The sequence below is a fragment of the Mizuhopecten yessoensis genome, unplaced genomic scaffold, assembly GCF_002113885.1.
Source record: "Mizuhopecten yessoensis strain PY_sf001 unplaced genomic scaffold, ASM211388v2 scaffold716147, whole genome shotgun sequence".
NCBI lineage: Eukaryota > Metazoa > Mollusca > Bivalvia > Pectinida > Pectinidae > Mizuhopecten > Mizuhopecten yessoensis.
Genome location: NW_018479971.1, coordinates 90790 through 113768, shown reverse-complemented (window position 1 = coordinate 113768; position 22979 = coordinate 90790). Strand labels below are relative to the sequence as shown.

At 36.7% G+C, this 22979-nt stretch overlaps 1 protein-coding gene across 2 annotated transcripts; it reads right to left on the bottom strand.

Moving 5' to 3' along the window:
• Window positions 1-12462: 12462 nt before the first annotated feature.
• Window positions 12463-18910, bottom strand: LOC110441839. 2 transcript variants are annotated; one of them, XM_021485106.1, is made up of 5 exons: window positions 18754-18910; window positions 18481-18577; window positions 17989-18124; window positions 16448-16740; window positions 12463-12805 (listed from the first exon to the last, which is right to left on the bottom strand). In XM_021485106.1, the coding sequence occupies exons 1-4, from the start codon at window positions 18834-18836 to the stop codon at window positions 16448-16450; spliced, it is 609 nt and encodes a 202-aa protein (XP_021340781.1). In that variant the 5' UTR covers window positions 18837-18910; the 3' UTR covers window positions 12463-12805. The 2 variants fall into 2 exon arrangements, with proteins under 2 accessions (XP_021340781.1, XP_021340782.1); XM_021485107.1 differs by having other exon boundaries at window positions 16508-16740.
• Between the last annotated feature and the right edge of the window lie 4069 nt (window positions 18911-22979).

Genomic DNA, 22979 nt, shown 5'->3' with positions numbered 1-22979 from the left:
CTGCGAGTGGACAACCTATTGTACGGACACTGACCCCAGGGACCCAAACCTGGCAATCATTCATATGTGAGGTATGTGCTGGGAAATAAAAACTTACGAAAAAAAAATGAAAAAAATGACATTCCTTGCTGCAGTGAGTACAACACTTTAAAACCAATATTTCACCGGTAAAAGTATTACAAATAATGATATATACCACAACTGTGGGTAAATGACGACACCTTTTACAAAGGGGCCTAGCTTATAGGGTCAACCATGTATCTGAAAATACTACCAAGCATTTTCTTTTTCATTTAACGAACACAATGATCTTATCTCGATCATATGAAACATCTGCTGATGAAAATCTGTTTGGAAAGCAAACGTGTCTGAATACTCAAGTTATCTTTATTTTATATCGTTTTTTATAACATAATATACAGATAAAAAATGTCACCGACATCATTATCCATGTAACGCTTGTGATCGGAATACTGTTTTGAAATATGATTTTACTGACAATTTTGACTTGCATCTGTTATTATATAACGGAGAATAAAGTTTGATAAAACACAACTTATTTTTTGTTTTGTATTATTTTCATTTTAACAATAGCGTAGCTTTTGTTAATCTCTGATACTTTTAGATTCAGAGCAATGTAAGTCGGCAAGTCGAGATATAAGAATAAAACAGATGATCTTATGAGATTGTAAGATCGACGCAAACATTTGAGAGACCAGGGCAAGTTCGGCCAATCTTTATCTAAATCGTTCTGGGTAGTATGGCATTAATTTGCTTATGGAAAACACTTCCGTATTTGAAGATTTATTTAACTTTTCATGTCGGCAGATCGGATGACCAAAATGAAATCCGCCTTGGGGTAAATTCGGACAGACAGTCTCGTTGCAATCAGTTTGTTCATGACGTCATAAAGCGTGCAGCGTCAGATTTTACCGCCAATTTCACGACTTTTTGTGCGTTGCATGGGGCCGAACTTGCCCTGGCCTAATTTTATTTCCTTGTCATGTTTTCGTGTGAATGTCCAATCAACTAAACTGCTAAGATCCTCAAAGATGTAAATATTAGCACAAGTATCTTTTGTTGCCGAACTTGCCCCGGTCTCCCGTATGTAGCATTTCTGTTTCGTAGATGATTGGTAAAACATTTATTCACAATATAATTTTTAAATCAATGACACCGTTTTCTTCCATTCAAAACTAAAGTAGATACATGTATATTTTCTTGTGCGTAACTTAAATGTTTGCTTCAGCAAGATGGCCGGATTCTAACCCTGTCACCTGTCGTGTGTTTTCTCCGGATAGTTCTACCTTCCGTCAGAGCACCAAAAAAAAAAAAAAAATTGATTGAGAAAAGTTTGAAACAAAACTATTCGGCAATTGCTATACAATCAATAAAAGTCATAGTATATATTTGACGATATATCGATGTAAATGTATAAAGATATCAGTTTAAAAACAAAATGGAAAAATGAAAACACTGTAATATTTTAAAGAAAACTGAGATGGTCTTAATATCGATATTTATCACCTACATTCCGGTTTCTGGATCCTGAAACATCGAGTCGAATTTCAAATATTCTTAGTCACCGAGGTTTGATAGGTTAGTATACTATATATGTTAAATAAAATTAAACAGTCTCTGTCTGTAACTAGTCATAAATCTGCACGCGGTGTGAGTAAGCACTATGTTGCTGAAAGGGGCGTTAAAACTCGTTCTTGTCTCGAAAATCAGGGTTAATTGGTACTATCAATTAATTCTTTAATGAATGGTCATGTATGAATAAATTATGTCAAGACTATAACAAGACTATTAAATATTCTAAACAAATTGTAATCAAAAGCTGATGGAATTTGAGCTGTGAAAAAAATAAACGTACACGTAAAATGTGTACATTTGCTGTGTATTTTTTTTGCGAAAAGTCATGTAAAACCAAAAGGTTAAAGTACCAGACAGACCGGACAGGATAGAAAAATCTAGCACGGGGTACTGTATGACGTGAGGTATCTCTGTCTGAGGTTCGAGAAAATATGAAGACAGCAAGTTGACCCAGTTAAAGTAAATTATAAGCTAGGTAATAAGACACTCTTTAGACAGTAAGCTAGGCTGGATAATTTTAAGTCAATAGGATATAAGTTAGGAGGGACAGTTAAGAATGGATTATTTTCAGAAAGTTAATATTTGTTGAAACAGAGAGCTAATTAGGCTAGAAAATTTCGAACATAACGACTTAAGAGAACAAGTAAGGCTGCTGCATATCTAGACAATATTTTCGTACAGATAGTCATTGACAGTAAGCTATGCTTGATAGAACGATAATCTTTAAGACAGTAAATACTGTGGTATGACGAAAATAAGTTAGTCTGGATATAATCAATTATAGAGTCAGTCAGGCGGAACAATATTAGAAATCAGTTAATCTGGATAATCTTAACACAGATAGACACTCTTGGATAAGTAACTTAAAGGGCATATATTAGGCAACCCTTTATAAATACAAGCTGGATACATTTTATACAAGTAGCAGGGTGGATAATTTTATTCAAAAAGTTAGTCTGGATAATTTTTATACAAAAAGTACGTCTGAATAATTGTAACCAAGTAGCAAGTTTGATATTTTTATTAAAGAAGTAAGGCTGGACAGTTTTTACACAAAGGGTAAGTCTGAATAATTATTTAACCAAGTAGGAAGGCTGGATAGATTTTATACAGGAAGTAAGGCTGAATTGTATTACTATAACAAGTAATTCTGGATGTTGTTTTATACAGGCGTTAGGATGGGTAATCTTTAAACAAGTAGTTATTCTAGATAATCTTTATACAAGTAGTTAGTCTAGATAATCTTTATACAAGTAGTTAGTCTAGATAATCTTTATACAAGTAGTTAGTCTAGATAATCTTTATACAAGTAGTTAGTCTAGATAATCTTTATACAAGTAGTAAGTCTAGATAATCTTTATACAAGTAGTTAGTCTAGATAATCTTTAAACAAGTTGTTAGTCTAGATAATCTTTATACAAGAAGTACGACAATTTACTTTTATACAACGAGTAAGACAGGCTGATTTTTTTACAGGAAGTTACACCAGAATGTATACCAGAGGATGGACAATCTTTAAAGAAATAGTAAGACTTGATAGCCTTTAACAAGGCCGAACATTCGGTATACAAGAACTAAGCCTGGTTTATTATTATGAAGTAGAAAGTCTGAATACCTTTTATGCATGAAGTTATTCTGGATAATCTTTATATAAATAGTAACGCGTGATATTATTCATACAAGAAGTGAGGCAAAATAGTTTTTATACAAGAGGAAAGGGCGGATAACATATATAAGAAGTAAGAGTGGATACTCTATATACAAAATTTAAAGAATGGATAATCTATATACAGGAAATAAAGAGTGGAGACAGTAATCTATATACAATAAGTAAAGAGTGGATAATTTGTATACAATAAGTAAAGAGTGGATAATTTGTATACAATAAGTAAAAAGTGGATAATATATCTACAAGAAGTAAAGAGTGGATAATGTATATACATAAAGTAAAACTGGAAATCTATATACAAAAAGTAAAGGGTGGATAATATATATAGAAGAAGTAAGAGTGGATAATATATATACATAAAGTAAAACTGGATAATCTATATACAAGAAGTAAAGGGTGGATAATCTATATAAAAGAAGTAAAGAGTTGATACTCTATAAACAAGAAATAAAGTGTGGATAATCTATATACAAGAAGTAAAGAGTGGATAATATATATACAAGAAGTAAAGAGTGGATAATCTATATACAAGAAGTAAAGAGTGGATAATCTATATACAAGAAGTAAAGAGTGGATAATCTATATAGATAAAGTAAAGAGTGGATAATCTATATACATTAAGTAAAGAGTGGATAATCTATATACAAGAAGTAAAGAGTGGATAATCTATATACAAGAAGTAAAGAGTGGATAATCTTTATACATATAGTAAAACTGGATAATCTATATACAAAGAGTGGATAATCTATATACAAGAAATAAAGAGTGGATCATCTATATACAAGAAGTAAAGAGTGGATAATCTATATACATAAAGTAAAACTAGATAATATATATACAAAAAGTAAAGAGTGGATAATATATATACAAAAAGTAAAGAGTGGATATATATACAAGAGATAAGAGTGGATGATCTTTATACAAAAAGTAAAGAGTGGATATTATATATACAAAAAGTAAAGAGTGGATAATCTATATACAAGAAGTAAAGAGTTGATAATATATATATACAAGAAGTAAAGAGTGGATAATAAATATACAAGAAGTAAAGAGTGGATAATCTAATAAAATACAAAAGAAGCAAGTTAGGTCGAATAACTCTTAGAAAAGATGTCATGCTTGATAATATTTAGAGAGTATGATAGGCAAAGTATTAATGAGAGATCATGTTTGTTGATAGAATAGCACGGTCATCATGTAGGATACACTCAAACTATACATCAGTTAGGTCATCATGTAGGATATAGTTGTACTGCACGTGCAAAGACAATATCTGTGACGTCATTGTTAAAATGCATGTACATAAGTAAAAACGTGTATTGTCATAAATTAAAATTCCACAAGTTATATCAGATTCCAATGAATCAACCTACCTTTATCCGGTCCGTAATCAAATTAAATCTGAATTTTATAGAAAATTAAACTCCGTCGTTCTCGTCCGGAAAGACATCCGTACCTAGATTTACCATGTAACCAGTACATTTATTATACGCACTAGATTTATACACAATGTATACATATATACAGTAATATATAGGCTACGGTTAAAAGAAGTACAATACATATTGTAACGTACAAAACGTTATTTGTTTACATTCAATCCTCTGAGTTTAGATATCTATGAAAATAAAGTAGTACAGATCGATAGACTTTGATTTCCCCTCAAACAATATCTTCAGATCTACGTTTAACTTAGATTTAGTTTTTAGTGATGCGTTTACCCTAGATATAGTGCATCACTGTTGGTGACCACCGTGTTCTTGCGGGAAGAATTTAAAGTTAGTATGTAAAATATTCTTGAAAACATTTTAATTCGTGTTACAATTGAATCATCATACTTTGTACTTCTTGTTTTCCTTTAGGTTATGCATTGATTTCTAAACCTTTTCGTTGGGTTGGTAAGTATATTTTGTATACGGTTGACGGTAGGAATAAGGATGTAATTATTTTCTCTTTGGTATGAGATACGCCAATAGGTGGCGCTATTGCTGGTATTTGCACGTGCAAATGGGCTGGGTTGTTACCTATACGTGTCATTCAGGCAACACAGGCCACAGGAAGCACACGTGTATTTTATTAAAGGGTGTTTATTATATTGAGATTAATAAGTTAGAATTTGTGTTTGTGTGTGAGATGTATATTATTGTGTAATTGTGTTTATTAATCGTGGCGATTGTAAATAAACATCGGTCAGTGCCTATGTCGCTGAGAATTTGTGGTGTTTATCCTATTGGATAATATAGAAGAGAAAGGTTTATATAGCACAGCCAGTGAATTGTTTATGCGTGACGTTTGATGACTAGTACGATATGTACTCCGTCACCTTCATAATACAAATGTCCTATAAAGATTTACCGTAGTACTAGTGTAGTTACATAGTAACGCCGCCATCTTGCGTCCACAATTCTATTTTAATTAAATGCGGTACTTCAATTACTACTGTATTTGAGATGTAAAAGACTAGGTTGAATAGTTTGTTTGAATCTTGTTCTTTTGTCTGTTTGGGGCGACATTAACTCTCGTTCTTTTCAGGGTAGAAATCTACTTTGTGAGAATACTTCCAAACACGTGATCTTGATACCTAATTATTATTATCTGGTTTCATGTAAACATACCTACTTGTGTGCAAGTCTAGTTTACCTGTAAATTTCCAGTGTTTATCAAAGATTCAAATTTAATTTAATAAAGATTATAATTAAAAAAAAATGAATATTATTTTTTTAACCAAATTTCATTAGAAGTACCTATCTATATCATGTACACCTGTATAATTTCATGTAGCGTACCTGCTTCAAATTGTTGTGAATCTGCACATCTCATTTTGAAAATGATTTAATATTATGGCATAATTTAACTAAAATTACAAACTATGGTAAACTTAACTGTAGATAAAACCTGTATTTTCTAACTCATGGGTTTTGTTTACATGGTTTTTTTTACCTTCTCTTCCTTCTCAACCTTGACCTATCCTGCTATGACCTCTGTCACCCAGAGTGCTTTGACTCTTATACTAGTCTCGTTCAACCAGACTGTATGTTAACTATTCCGTCTTGGCGTATTGCAGAGGTATCTTCTCTTGAGAACAGGTATTGATTGTTACGTCATTGGTGGGTGTGAGAAAATTACGTCGTTTTCTCAAAAATTGATGACGTTACTTTCACAAACAAATGACGTAAGAATCAATACCTGTTCTCAAGAGAAGATAACTCTGCAATACGCAAAGACGGAATATGGTTAGTGCAACCGGCTGCCTCTCTACGTTTTATGTATTGTTTTATGACCATGGGCAGTTATTTAGTTCAGTATCGGGCGGCTATCGGGTGTTTCTACCAGCGTACTCATGCTTTATCGATTTCAAAAAAAATAAAAATCCACATTAATATGTATAATATTTTTACTGACTGTGATGTTTATTATATCCAAACTTCTTTTCGTTACCCATGTCTTACTTTCTGGCATAACTCATAACTCTAATTTCCTCTTGATGCTACAACTCCTCCTCCTATCCTGTCATGACGTTCATACTAACCCAGGCCCCCAGATCAAAATAGCGATATATCTATCTTCCATTTAAACATCCGTAGCCCAAGAAATAAATTACCACACTTAGAAAATGTGGCGTCAGATTATGATATTGTTTGCGTCACCGAGACTCACCTTGATATTTCCATAGCAGCCGCTGATATACTCTTGGTGTGCACGTGGTTATGAGTTATACCGCAAGGATCGGGAACTCAGGGAGGGAGTATAGCTGTTTACGCATCCAGTCTCTTGTGCAGCCGTCGTAGAGCTGATCTAGAATTTCAGGTTGGTGAGATTATTTGGACAGAGATCCAGTTTCCAAATAAGAAATACCTTTTGTGCACTCTCTATAGACCCCCGAATATCACACACAACTTTTGGAATCACTTTCGACTTTCTATTGAATCCGCTAGCCAGGAAACTCCACATATTGTAATTGTTGGTGATATAAATGTTGATCTTCTATCTGTAGAAAATACTAACGTGATTTATGACATTATCCACTCGTTTCACCTGACTAATTATGTACTTGAAATCGACAAACCGACACGTATTAGACGTACGATCTCTACTCTACTCGACCCAATTTTACTCTCGAACACGTGTACTTCAAACTTTGCTGACGTAATCGACATTGACGACGACATATCTTAACATAAAGCGACGACTGTAGAACTGACTGTTGGGGCTGTTATTCCGAGGACGTATGCACGAAAAATAAGATGTTACAGTGAGGCTAATTATGACCTTTGTATTAATAGACTAGACGGTACCGACTGGTTAGATTGCTTTTCGACTGCGCACTCCTCTCCGGACGACATCTGGACATAGCTGGGGAGTGCATACCTACAAAAACTGTAACGATTCGATCTATTGACAAGCCTTGGTTCAATTCTGAATTACGACGAGAAATTAGGAAAAGAGACCGACTATTTTTGTTTTTTAAGTCTAACCGTTCTATAGTTAATTTATCTAATTTTAGAAAAACATCGTAATCATGTTAACAATCTCAAAAAACGCCTAAATAAATTTTCCTTAGGACATAAATGGCATTTTAGATCGTTATTCTGGTTCGAACCCTAGACATTTTTGGAAAACTGTCCGCAGACTTTTAAAAACTTCTGACACCTCCAATACTATACCTCCCCTTATTGATGATGCAGTAAATCTTGAAATGACAAATGGAGGTAAAGCTAATATCCTAAATGATTACTTTGTTTCTATCTCTTCTATTGCCGATACTGACATCGACGTACCAGACGTAGAGCTAAGGACGGACCCTACGATATCTGACATACAATTTCAAATATTTACATTTGCATGGCATTGTCACTATATTGCCTCTTTGAAAGCTGTGTCGTTGATGGGACTTTAATTACCATGCCGCACGAGACACAATTCTTAGCGTATTAATTACAACATTGACCAGAACTACAATATCCAATGTAAATAAACATGACGGCTGCTGAAATATCGCTGGACATTGTGAGATTTGATAATGTCTTTGTAAATTTATGTGCAAAATAAAAAATAAAACAAAAAACACTTTTATAACAACGAAAACAAGACCAAGGTCCTCAATCTCGTACAAAATGCACATCGGTTGAAATCACCAATGCCGGCAATGGAAACAAATTTAACGCTCATGCAATTCATCAGAAATATCGTCTGTTACACAGAACTTATCAACAGGTGTTCGTTACAAATGTCTGAAATACACATATTCCATAGACCTACTAACACATATGTTACAGACCTACTGATATGACTCACAACACATAAACATTTGTCATTTCAGACATTTGTAACGAACCTGTGCTCCGTCGCAAGATCACTCACTTCAAACGCTATCAGTTTCACGCGTCTCGGATCCACGGTTCCTCATGATCAGTTTCTGACGACATGTCAAATAACGATGCTGTTATAGAACCCACCGACTGTTGTCGGGTTCCCATACAATCAACAAATACATTCACGCCTGGATTCTTCACAAAATGAGCAAAGAGAAAAGTTCGAACGAACTTCTAAAAATAACTCCCTCGTGGAGGTCAAGGTCGGATTCACGGTGTTCACTGTATTTATCCATGCGCGAAATTTGTTCCGGGGGAAAATCGAAACAATTTCAAATCTAACTTTCAGCTCAGATTTCTATTGATAACCTTGAATCACCCTATAGACATATCATAGGCAATTATATTGATACTAAAATTGTGGAATAAATTTAAAGTGTTTGTTAAAATGACAAAGTACTACTTTGTTTGCCAATCAGCACGCGACAATACGGTGTTCAAACTATTGAACGAAATTGTATGGACTGTCGATAAGGCGGGCATTTTTAATTTTAATTATAAATTATAAGTTAAAAAAGAACATAAGAGGCAGAGAAAACGTAAATATAAGTATTGAACTGTTTTTGTATGAGATTTATGATCTATTTGAATGACACAGCTTTGAAAGCAAACAAATCATAATGCGCTAGCGCGCATTATGTTGTTTGCTTGCTAAGCTGTGTCATTCAAATAGATCATAAATACCATACAAAAACAGTTCAATGCTTAATTAAACGACATTACTGACATTCTTAAATATTTACCTATCAACAAAGCTGTAGGCAGCGACACAATTAGTCATCATATGCTAAAAAATTCTGCGGTCTCTATAGCCTTTCCTTTATCTCTAATATTTAGATCTTCTTTTGAAACTGGTATCTTTCCAAAAACATGGGCAATAAGCTCTAGTTATGCCATTATTTAAAAAAGGTGATGAAATAGATTCTGCAAATTATAGACCAATAGTACTACGAAGTACTATCGGGAAACTTTTCGAACGTTTGGCTGTCAAATACTTACATAACTATTTGCTTGAAAATTCACTGATATATAAATACCAATCTGGTTTTTAGCCTGGCCATTCTACTGTTCATCAAATTATTGAAATGTACCATACATTATGAGAAAATATTGAAAAATGCAATCATCCTGTCTAGTTTTTTGCAATATTTCTAAAGCGTTCGATCGTGTGTGGCACAAGGGACTGAATGTGAATTTAGAAAACCATGGTATACGTGGGAAACTACTTGTCTGGTTAAACAACTTTGTAAGTAACCGAAAACAACAGGTCTTTGTAGGAAATAGTAAATCTTCCGTTAAAGCTACAAATGCAGGCGTTCCACAAGGTTAAGTTTTAGGTCCTTTACTTTTTATGTTCATAAATGGTATATCTGATCATCTCGAAAGTCTTTCAAAATTGTTTGCTGACGACACGTCTTTATTATGCTCTGAGCCATCTCTTTTGGCTATCGAAACTAAAATTAACAGCGACCTAGCTAAAATTCAAAAGTGGGCAGAAAAATGGTATGTAAAATGTAATCCCCTAAAAGCGGAAGCTTTACTCATTTCAAACATTGAACATGATCATGTGATAGATATTAAATTCAATAATGTGAATGTTGACTTTGTAGATAATCATAAGCACCTAGGAGCTATTTTGGACGCTAATTGTAAATGGAGTAGACATATAGAAAAAATATGTAAATATGTATCCAAGCAGGTAAGTATCCTTCGTAAACTTGAATATATGTTAAATAGACAAACTTTATTCAAAATCTATAAATCATACATTCTTCCCTTATTAGAATATTGTTGTGAGGTTTGGGACGGGTGCTCTCTCGGTGACGCAGACAAAAAAACTTCAGTTGGAGTCTGCTCGAATAATCTCTGGATGACCTTCTAATGTTAGTAGAATTTCTTTATATCCTGAAAGTGGGTTAGAACCACTATCAAATCGACGTTCTAGGAGGAAACTACAGCTATTCTTCCAAATTATTACCAAACTCACACCCGGTTATCTAACTTCTTTACTGCACCCTTTAGTCTCAGAAAACTCCATTATCACCTCCATGACGTAATTAATTACTCAATACAAAATTTCCGACTACAACTAACCAACTTATCACTTTTCCCATCTACGACTCGATTTTGGAACCAACTAGATCTTGAAATTAGAAACAGTGTTTCGTACCCAGTCTTTAAAAAATCTCTTAGAACAATGACAAAAGTTCCAAATTATCCAATATATTGCAAGCCAGACTGAGAAATAGATCTAGTACTTTATAATTAGATGATGATCTATTCCAATCTAATTTAATTGTCTACCGTCACTGTCAGTGCGGTCATCCCATTGATGATTCATACCACTTCTTCTTTGTTTGTAATAATTATGCGGACCTAAGAATAAAATTGTACCGTGAATTAAATGAATTCATCCCGCTAGACTATAGTAATAATTTATCTTTAGAAGACAACATTAAAATATGTCAAAGCACCCAGCAATTTATTTCCGACTCCAATAGATTTTGATATATCTTTATTATTTATATAGATAAACGAACAGTAATAATAAAAAATATTTTTTATCATATGTAAAAACATCATATTTTTTACATTTTGTAATAAACTATTCAATGCTAAACGAAATTGAATCTACCTAAAGAGAATTTTATTTCATATATATCTTTTCGTCTCTATTCTCTACATTTATCGGGGGTTTTAAATCTTGGAAGTACATTTTTCTGAAATTATGTGGTAGAATAAACATGAAGAATCTCTTTCATGAGATGAAAGTGCTAATGACGTGTTATTGAGATTTTTTCTTTTTATATGATATGCATGTATGTATATGTACCGAACATCAGTGAGGACTTCAAAATACGGAGATACAGACAGATAAATCATCTTTATAAAAAAATATACCATGATGCCTAAAGAATTTAGAGGAGGTCCGTAAATCAAGGGGCCGTTATCGTGAAACCGTTTTCATGCTCAAACTCAATTTCTGTGCCGAAGCCAAATATCTTGTTCCGGTGATAAATGTGAAATAATAATTTTGTCAATGAATTCGAGGAATTATTATGTTTTAAAAATCTGTATATCATTTCAATGTTAACATTTGACCTTCGAGCGTGTCACATTATTTAAGCGAGTAACAGAGTTTGATTGATCACCAAATCAATGATTGAGTCTGAGAACGGTTTCGTACATAAGTTCAGTCTCACTTCAATGTATGACATTTCATACGTTTTTACGAATCTATGACATGTTTACAACGACGGTTACAAAAATATAACATGAACACGAAAATCAATTTTAGAATATTTCATTGATCACGTGATTGTTACTACATAAAATTCGCTAGAACAAAACTGACCAATACAAAACGAGCAGAACTTTGCATGTTGGTAATTCTACAGAACCTGGTGGTCAGCTTGACTGAATTTATAACTGACCACGACAACACCTCAGACCATTAGTGGTCATTGAAGAATCAGTCCATTTTGATTAGCGAAAATATCAAGCACTTGTTAGATATTTACGAGGGACTACTAGCTGTCAAGATCCAAGAAAGTAAGAACCTTCCGAAAAAAAGACGCAATCAGCGTGAAACCACTGCTGGCCAAAATATACACATATATATATGGCAAATGTCCGCTAAAACACAAATATCGCTCACAACGAAAGATCAACTATATCCAAATGACCAAAACAACAAAAACTGGAAACATGGACGGTGGCCCATTGCAGGTCGATACCAACATTGATAGAACTGACATGTACGTGATCAACAAATGCAAGACACCTTTTTCATGAAAATCCTTTCATTCAAGATGAACCGACTTCAAACTGACCAAAGCTACATTCCGTCTAATTAGCAACTGACCAATCAAACAATTCAACACCATCGACATTTACAAATTGGACCACTGCTGGTCAACACTAGCTAAATTCTAAATGGCCAATTCATCAGATATAGGTTCAGTTCTTCATGAGACCACTATAGGCTGAGATCCACAGAGTTACAATTTAATTTAACAAATATAAGGTACAATATATGTAACATTGGCCAAACACCATTCCGATCGGATCGGATCGGATCGTGACCCCAACAAAACTAAGACAATCAAAACGAGACTGGTACGTCAATCACAAAACTTCGATTCCATCACCGACTGTCATCCACATTCTGCAATGACATAAAGAAATAACAAGCTTAAGATTTTATGTAAACTTAATGCACAATCTATCCGTTTTCCACTTCAGAATTTGTTGTCGTGATTGTAGTAAGAACATCAAGGAAAATTAATTGAAATATATTCATTATATTGATTATTTAAAATCAAAACAATATTTTCCATTTTTATTATTATCATTTTCGGGAGGAACGCACCTAGCCAGGAAAGGTAGCCTACCTAGTGAGGGAAGTGTACCTACACGAAATTTCACAACCTAGCAAAGTACTTATTACCTAGAGAAGGATATAGTACCAACCCAGTGAGGGACATAGTACCTCGAGAGGGGGAGTACCTCCCTAGCAATGGACATAATACCTAGTGAGTGGCAGTGCTTCTAGAGAGGGATATAGTACCTAGTGAATGGCAGTGTTATTAGCGAGAGATATAGTACAGAGTACATAGAGAGGGATACAACCCCAATCAAGTGAGGACATAGTACCTAGTGAGTGACAGTGTTATTAGCGAGGTATATAGTACAAAGTACATGGAGAGGGATATAACACCAATCAAGTGAGTACATAGTACCTAGTGAATGACAGTGTTATTAGCGAGGGATATAGTACAAAGTACATGGAGAGGGATATAACACCATCCTAGAGAGGGACATAGTACCTAGTGAATGACAGTGTTATTAGCGAGGGATATAGTACAGAATACAGAGAGAGGGATATAACACCAATCAAGTGAGGACATAGTACCTAGTGAATGACAGTGTTATTATCGAGGGATATAGTACAAAGTACATGGAGAGGGATATAACACCATCCTAGAGAGGGACATAGTACCTATCGAATGACAGTGTTATTAGCGAGGGATATAGTACAGAGTACATAGAGAGGGATAAAACACCGTCCTAGCGAGGGACATAGTACCTAGTGAATGACAGTGTTATTATCGAGGGATATAGTACAAAGTACATGGAGAGGGATATAACACCATCCTAGAGAGGGACATAGTACCTAGTGATTGACAGTGTTATTAGCGAGGGATATAGTACAGAGGACATAGAGAGGGATATAACACCATCCTAGAGAGGGACATAGTACCTAGTGAATGACGGTGTTATTAGCGAGGGATATAGTACAGAGTATATAGAGAGGGATATACCACCATCCTAGCGAGGGACATAGTACTTAGTGAATGACAGTGTTATTAGCGAAGGATATAGTACAGAGTACATAGAGAAGGATATAACACCATCCTAGCGAGGGACATAGTACCTAGTGAATGACGGTGTTATTAGCGAGGGATATAGTACAGAGTATATAGAGAGGGATATAACACCATCCTAGAGAGGGATATAGTACCTAGTGAATGACAGTGTTATTAGCGAGGGATATAGTACAGAATACATAGAGAGGGATATAACACCATCCTAGCGAGGGGCACAGTACCTAGTGAATGACAGTGTTATTAGCGAGGGATATAGTACAGAGTATAAAGAGAGGGATATAACACCATCCTAGCGAGGGAAATAGTTCCAGCTGAGGGACAGTGTTATTAGCGAGGGATATAGTACAGAGTATATAGAGAGGGATATAACACCATCCTAGCGAGGGGCATAGTACCTAGTGAATGACAGTGTTATTAGCGAGGGATATAGTACAGAGTACATAGAGAGGGATATAACACCATCCTAGCGAGGGACATAGTACCTAGTGAATGACAGTGTTATTAGCGAGGGATATAGTACAGAGTACATAGAGAGGGATATAACACCATCCTAGCGAGGGACATAGTACCTAGTGAATGACAGTGTTATTAGCGAGGGATATAGTACAGAGTACATAGAGAGGGATATAACACCATCCTAGCGAGGGACATAGTACCTAGTGAATGACAGTGTTATTAGCGAGGGATATAGTACAGAGTACATAGAGAGGGATATAACACCATCCTAGCGAGGGACATAGTACCTAGTGAATGACAGTGTTATTAGCGAGGGATATAGTACAGAGTACATAGAGAGGGATATAACACCATCCTAGCGAGGGACATAGTACCTAGTGAATGACAGTGTTATTAGCGAGGGATATAGTACAGAGTACATAGAGAGGGATATAACACCATCCTAGCGAGGGACATAGTACCTAGTGAATGACAGTGTTATTAGCGAGGGATATAGTACAGAGTACATAGAGAGGGATATAACACCATCCTAGCGAGGGACATAGTACCTAGTGAATGACAGTGTTATTAGCGAGGGATATAGTACAGAGTACATAGAGAGGGATATAACACCATCCTAGCGAGGGACATAGTACCTAGTGAATGACAGTGTTATTAGCGAGGGATATAGTACAGAGTACATAGAGAGGGATATAACACCATCCTAGCGAGGGACATAGTACCTAGTGAATGACAGTGTTATTAGCGAGGGATATAGTACAGAGTACATAGAGAGGGATATAACACCATCCTAGCGAGGGACATAGTACCTAGTGAATGACAGTGTTATTAGCGAGGGATATAGTACAGAGTACATAGAGAGGGATATAACACCATCCTAGCGAGGGACATAGTACCTAGTGAATGACAGTGTTATTAGCGAGGGATATAGTACAGAGTACATAGAGAGGGATATAACACCATCCTAGCGAGGGACATAGTACCTAGTGAATGACAGTGTTATTAGCGAGGGATATAGTACAGAGTACATAGAGAGGGATATAACACCATCCTAGCGAGGGACATAGTACCTAGTGAATGACAGTGTTATTAGCGAGGGATATAGTACAGAGTACATAGAGAGGGATATAACACCATACTAGCGAGGGACATAGTACCTAGTGAATGACAGTGTTATTAGCGAGGGATATAGTACAGAGTACATAGAGAGGGATATAACACCATCCTAGCGAGGGACATAGTACCTAGTGAATGACAGTGTTATTAGCGAGGGATATAGTACAGAGTACATAGAGAGGGATATAACACCATCCTAGCGAGGGACATAGTACCTAGTGAATGACAGTGTTATTAGCGAGGGATATAGTACAGAGTACATAGAGAGGGATATAACACCATCCTAGCGAGGGACATAGTACCTAGTGAATGACAGTGTTATTAGCGAGGGATATAGTACAGAGTACATAGAGAGGGATATAACACCATCCTAGCGAGGGACATAGTACCTAGTGAATGACAGTGTTATTAGCGAGGGATATAGTACAGAGTACATAGAGAGGGATATAACACCATCCTAGCGAGGGACATAGTACCTAGTGAATGACAGTGTTATTAGCGAGGGATATAGTACAGAGTACATAGAGAGGGATATAACACCATCCTAGCGAGGGACATAGTACCTAGTGAATGACAGTGTTATTAGCGAGGGATATAGTACAGAGTACATAGAGAGGGATATAACACCATCCTAGCGAGGGACATAGTACCTAGTGAATGACAGTGTTATTAGCGAGGGATATAGTACAGAGTACATAGAGAAGGACATAACACCAATCAAGCGAGGGACATAGTACCTAGTGAATGGCAGTGTTATGAGCGAGGAATATAGTACAGAGTACATAGAGAAGGATATAACACCAATCAAGCGAGGGACATAGTACCAGCTGAGGGACAGAGTACATTACCTAACCAGGGACAGGGTACCAGTAGTTTATCTGACGCTGGATGCATACTGGGAACAATACCATATGCTTCTCCTCAAAATGCTGGACCAACTTCCTCTGCAAGTACAGGTCATTCCATGGCAGCTCTTTGGTCAGTACTACGGACAACTCTAGTCCATAGTAAAACAACATCATGGCGTTGGATCTCTTTGCGAAATTCGCCTTGTCTTTCTTTCGAGTACCCGAGGGCTTCCACAAGGATCTCCTTTTGACCTGACACGGGGCAGTACCGCAGTGACGACAGAGGGAAGGACCTGTACAAACAAATATTTATGTTACGACTTTCCGAAATCAAGGGTTTTAGTTTTCGGCACACAAAACATTACTTTCTATGCATCCGTAGATTTCCTCATAACGGAACACGGTGTAGGTATGGTAATATGAAGGTCATGGTGAAATTGAACCGCGGTTCAAATTACCATTATGGTAATATGAACCGCCCCATGGTAAAATGAAGGCTACCATCAATTTCCATTTTATTTCAGTTTGATGTATTTTATCTGAAAATGACAAAAATTAAGTCTGGGGAAGAACAATTTAGGGTGGGGCAGGGGCGCATCACTTTACCATAATTGTGAAATGAAGTGTTCTAGCATTTTTTTCTATTTGACTTTTTTAAACCAAATCTGTTTTAATTTACATCAGTTTGATGTCCTGAATATGAAAATCACAAAAGATTAGTCTTGGGTAGAGAAAGGTAGGGAGGTCAGGGCCGCTTCGCTTTACCATAATCAAGAAATACAGGGTTTTACCTTTTTTCTGTTTGACTTTTTTGACAGTTTGATGTCCTGAATATGAAAATCATAAAAATAAAGTCTAGGGTAGACCAATTTAGGGTGGGGCAGGGGCCCTTTACTTTACCATAATGGTGAAATGAAGTTTTTTTATTTCTTTTATTTGACTTTCTTTAAACCAAACGTGTTTTAGTTTACATCAGTTTGATGTAGTGCATATGAAAATCACAAAAATCAAGTCTGACGAAAAACAATTTAGGGTGTGACAGGGGCACTTCACTTTACAATAAATGACGGTTCATATAACTATAATGGTAATATGAACCGCTGTTCCTTTCATCATGCTTCACAATACCATGCTACACCGGGACTAACAGATAGCCATTTGACTGGTTCCAGACACCCAAGTCTGACCAATTGCAAGGCTTATAGAAAGTGTTACCCGTACTTTAAAGATTATCAAAGAGCTTCTTTGAAATTAAAGCCTGTTAATTTCACAATTACACCGTACGTTACCAAACAATTTGCTGTAATATTGATCAAAACATTGGTCTGAGAACCCAGGAATGTACAATACTGAAATGGGTTCCAAGCTACATGTAGCAAACGTGTATCAACCGGAAGGTGGCGCGTTAAGGTAGTTTTACAACACGAGGTTAATAGAAAGGTACATTAATTATAGAAAACGTCCTAATTGAAAGGTAAACAGAACACTAGAACTGAAAACTGCTGCTTTATTTAATATTTTAAACTTCGCTGGTTACTTACGAGCTCTCCATTTCTGGAACATTGACACGGCGGCTGACCATTTCTCTTTGACGACTTTTCCGACCAAAGACGCATATCCCAACAGCAGGGTAAGAAGCACACACAGCAGATTATAGAATACCTCATTTCCAAATCGCTAAAACAAATCAAATCATAAGTATTTGTTCAGGGAATTGTATTCTAATACAAACATTCAATGTTCCAGATCTGCAAATTCCTAAGGTACCAACAAAACAGGAGAAGAAAAACGTTTTTACGCCAACTGGACGCATTTAAAGCATAGCCGGCGGTTGATAAAAATTGCGAAATACACACAGGTTAAATCACACAAAACGAAATGCACACGCGTAAAACATAATAAATAAAATAACTTTGTGAGAAGGAGAATCAGATAAGCATCATCACAAGTATAATCTTACTTAATTATTAGTACAAAAACTGTTGACGTTTCATAACACACAGTCATTAATAATAAACAAATGTAATCCTTACCCTTGTCAGAGCGGTAACCGTTGGACAGACTTTCTCAATTTCACTTGCGGTGAAATAATAAAACAATCTTTTGGCATATCCTGGCTCGGGCTCCACGCTACAGAGTTAAAATTATAAAGTTAAGAGTAAATATTTCTGTGCATTCAATGGCAACACAATCGTAAACTTGAAAAGGTTATTGAAGTTGATTTGAGCTCCGCGAGATCTTTGCGTAATGTCAAGTCAAAGAATAACATATGCGATCCAATCTTATCATGTCTGGTCCAAACTTACCACGTAAGGCCCCGATATACAGTAGGCCCTTGGTGCATGGCGCACATCATTACCACAAATATCAAGAATAACCTTATATTCATTGTGGTAATCGAAGATTTTAACAAAATCAGTAAATATCAGGGGAGAGACTGATCATCTCCGCCTTCGCCGATTGCTAAGCAGCTTAGCAACAGGTATGTGACGTCACAAGTGGGTATCTCTATTTTACCGATCATGACGTCATGTTATTGTATTTTACCTTATAAGTGCAAGCGGTTACACGATGGTGATAATGTGTAAGTTACCAAAATGTCTTTTGTTATGAGTCCACTGATGTTTCTACCTCCCCTCAACAGGGGCCTGTGCCTTGTGACTTCTGGAAAATATCACACACAGAAAGCGTAATTTGGGGGAAATAAAGTGATTTCTGCATTGATTTTTGGAAAAATACAGCAAAAGTTATCTTATGAAAGAAACCTTTTTAAGGCCCCAAATTCATCTTAAAAATATCACTCACTAGAGTCGAACCCAGGACTAAAGCGGCAGTGAATGCGTCTAGTAGGAGTCGAATTTGGGACCCATAGCGATAAGGAATGTTTACCTTAGGATTCCACTAAATTTCTTACACAAGACAAGCGACACTTGGGCCCGTATTCATGAAACCGTTCTCTTGCTCAAGCATGGATTATGTGTCGAACGATCAAGAAGTCAAACTTAACGTTGGAAACAATATACGATCTTCAATGTTTTTCAAATATTTGACAAAAGATGATGATTTTGTTTTATTAATCTATAACCGGAAGAAGAAATTAGTCTTGAGCTCAAAATCTCTGCTTGAGCATGAAAACGATTTCATAAATTCGGGTCCACGGTATGTGTTACCGTCAGAAATTGAAGACACAACGAAAATAGAGTTCATGTTTCCTGAAATAGAACTCTATTAGGAGTTGAAAACTGGACAAGCGACACAGGTCTTGCGCAGTGTGTCGAACCCATGCGCAGTGTGTCGAACCCATGCGCAAATTGAAATAAAAACAGTAGCACATTTGAGTTTCACAAATATATATATGCAGTTATCCCCCTTTGACGTGGTCGCCGGTAACAAAAAGCAACCGGCACAATATGTTCGTACCAAGCTGTATTGTACGTGCCAAAAGGAACCATGATAAAAATGGAACATACGGGAATTTCTTCACGAGATTCCATAAGAGTTGGTGTGTTCAAATTGTAATCTCCACCACATTTAAATTTGAGCCGGTTAAATCAAAGTTGATTTCATTGTGCTTAGCACGTATTAAAAAATATTAACACACATTCTGATATGGCGTCTTTCCGAGTTTTGAGTTTTGCTTAAAAACACAAGCGAAAATATTCGGGAAACGTCAGCACTTTCTGTAAACGAGTATTTTCTCGTTTACGGAAAGTGCCGACGGTTCCCGATTGAAGCGATATATGGAAAACTTGGAATGGGATCATCTGTATGTCGGCAGTGTTTGGTATAATCAACTATTTCAATTTTTCAACATTTATAATTTCGTCTCACACACAATTGATATACATACAATTTCATTCGTTTGAGGTACGAATTAGACTGAAATTGTTTTCTCCTGTCGTATGCGTGCTGCATGAGGCAGCATGTAGTGTCCGTGCTTGTGTCGCACGGGTGGGTGTGTAAGGTGTAAGGTGGTCATTCAGAGCGACCACGTCGACACGTTCAGGAGGACAGATAAGTTTAGGAGACATTCTAAACGCCGTGAAATCGCAAGGTGACAGTATTGCGTCTATAAACGCAAATTTACGGCGCGAAATTGGGGAATTGAAGGAGGAAGTAAAGGGGTCGGCCGGGCAGGTGTCCGCCCAGGTCAAGCGTTTAAAGGTGGAACATTCTTTCAAATGGAAAAGCGAGAGTCATAGACTGCAGTTTGCCCTCAACACAGAAATAAAGGAAGATTTGGATCAAGTGTCTTGGGCTTTACAAAATGTAAAGGTCGACTATGCGTGCGAATTAGTAGCTAGTGTGCAGGAGAAATTGTCCAAGCGAAACAAATTAATTAAAATCGCGGATACCAGTGACGGTGGATGGGAAACTGTGCGTCAGTACGAGCACAATCCAATAGCAAATAATTCTGACGATGAGGGGAAAATCAACAGGGCGGAGAATCGGGCCCTCAAGAAAAAGAAGGGAAAACAACAGCACAATCGTAAACAAAGTGTCTACAAGCCTGCGAGTGTTGGTCCTGGTGTTTCTGGTGTTCAGTTGCCCTTTCGTGTGCCCCAAGGTCAGGAGTCATGGGTCAACGCGTGGCCCGCATCCCAGGCCGGGTCAGCACACGCACACACTTACCCACAACGAAGGCGGACGACTGGAGGCGGATGTTTTAGCTGTGGATCATTCTCACACTGGAGAAACGAGTGTCCAGGCCAAGCCAAGTCCAGTCGTGCAGGCGGAAAAGAGTGACTTTGTAAAAGATGAGTATTTTTTGACTGATGATTTTTATGAATACGAGCAAGGGCAAGCTGATATCAAAGTCAAGATTAGATTAAAAGGACGTATTTCGTTCTGGGAGAGTATAGGATGTAGCAATTTTATATTGGATACTATCAGAAACGGGTACAAGATTCCCTTTTATTCTACTCCATGTTCGGTATGGTTAAAAAATAATCAGCCGGCGTTGAAACATGAATCATTTGTTGAGAAAGCGATCTTAGATCTGGTAGCAAGGTCATTGGTTGAGAGTGTAGCGAGATGCCTTACGTCACTAACCCATTGACAGTGTCCGTTCAAGCTAGCGGTAAGAAACGTCTTATATTAGATTTGAGACACGTCAATGCACACCTGTTGAAATGTAGTGTAAAGTTTGAAGATATAAGGGTGGCCATGCAATTTATCAAAAATGATTGTTTTTGTTTTAAATTTGACATACATTCGGCCTATCACCACATTGAAATTTTCGAACCACACACAACATTTTTGGGTTTTTCATGGCGATTCGGTAATAAAGTAAGATTTTTCAAATTCGAAGTTACAGATAGTTTCAATGTCATACATTTTGGGAAATGTTGTATATATAATGACAAAGAGCTTAAGTATTGATATAGCATCTGCCCCATCATGGAATGCCGGAATAGTATTGTCTAGGTCAAGTATTGAACAACTTTATTTTTGGGAAAGGAGTGTCGATCGAATAAACGAGAAAAAGTTTAATTTTGATTATTCCTGTCAAAAAATAGTTTTCAGTGACGCCAGTGGTACGGGTTCCGGGGTTATGAGGTAGATACCCCGGTTGGTTTCGCCCACGGTATGTGGAGTGATAGTGAGAAGGAGAAAAGTTCGACATGGCGTGAATTGTCAGCTGTCAGTAGTGTATTGTTGTCATTGGTACACGTGCTTCGAGGTAAGCGTGTGAAATGGTACACAGATAACCAGAATGTTGTGTGTATTGTAAACAAAGGGAGTATGAAATCCGAGCTACAAAGTCTTGCGTTGTCAATATTTGACACGTGTTTAGCAAATGGTATTTCTATTGATATTGAATGGATCCCTCGAGGGGAAAATGAGCAGGCAGACTACATTAGTCGTATCATTGATTGTGATGATTGGGGTGTTTCTAAGGACATTTTTGTCCATGTAGATTCCCTTTGGGGGCCTCACGAAATTGACTGGTTTTCCAGTGTCAACAATAGAAAGCTACCGGTATATTTTTCTAGGTATTTTGATACACAGTCGTCCGGTATGGACGCGTTCACAGCTGATTGGCAAGGGGTGAACGGGTGGTTCGTGCCACCAGCATGCTTGGTGCATAGAGTGCTAAAGTATATGCAACAGTGTGGTGCATACGGCACGTTGGTTGTACCTTTGTGGAGGTCTGCCAGCTTTTGGCCATTTTTATGTCCAAGTGGTGGCGGCTTTAGACCCGAGGTGGTTGGAATGTTATACTTACCAACTAATAAAGATTCATATTCTCTGGGGAAGGGAAATAAGTCTGTATTCGGGAGAATCGATCCGCCTTTCAAGATGATTGCTCTGCGATTAGACTTTGGATGATGTCTAATGTAACCAATACTAACCATCCCTAACTGTAGTGCTTTCTGCAGTTGTCCTAATTACAGGTGCTGTCTGTAATCGTCCTAACCACAGGCTGCATTAGCTGTGGTTGTCCTAAATTACAGGGCTGTCTGTAATTTGTATTTTTCTATTAAGCAGAAGTTTGTTTTTTGTACTTATATTTGTATTGTTGTACAAA

Bases quoted from the DNA above. Each gene is read 5' to 3' on its own strand.
- LOC110441839 (XM_021485106.1), bottom strand. From the start codon at position 18,836: ATGAATATAAGGTTATTCTTGATATTTGTGGTAATGATGTGCGCCATG. The intron at 18,125-18,480 runs GTAAGGATTACA...GATTTGTTTTAG, and splicing joins CGGTTACCGCTCTGACAAGG to CGATTTGGAAATGAGGTATT. The intron at 16,741-17,988 runs GTAAGTAACCAG...TTGTTTGTACAG, and splicing joins GTTCCAGAAATGGAGAGCTC to GTCCTTCCCTCTGTCGTCAC.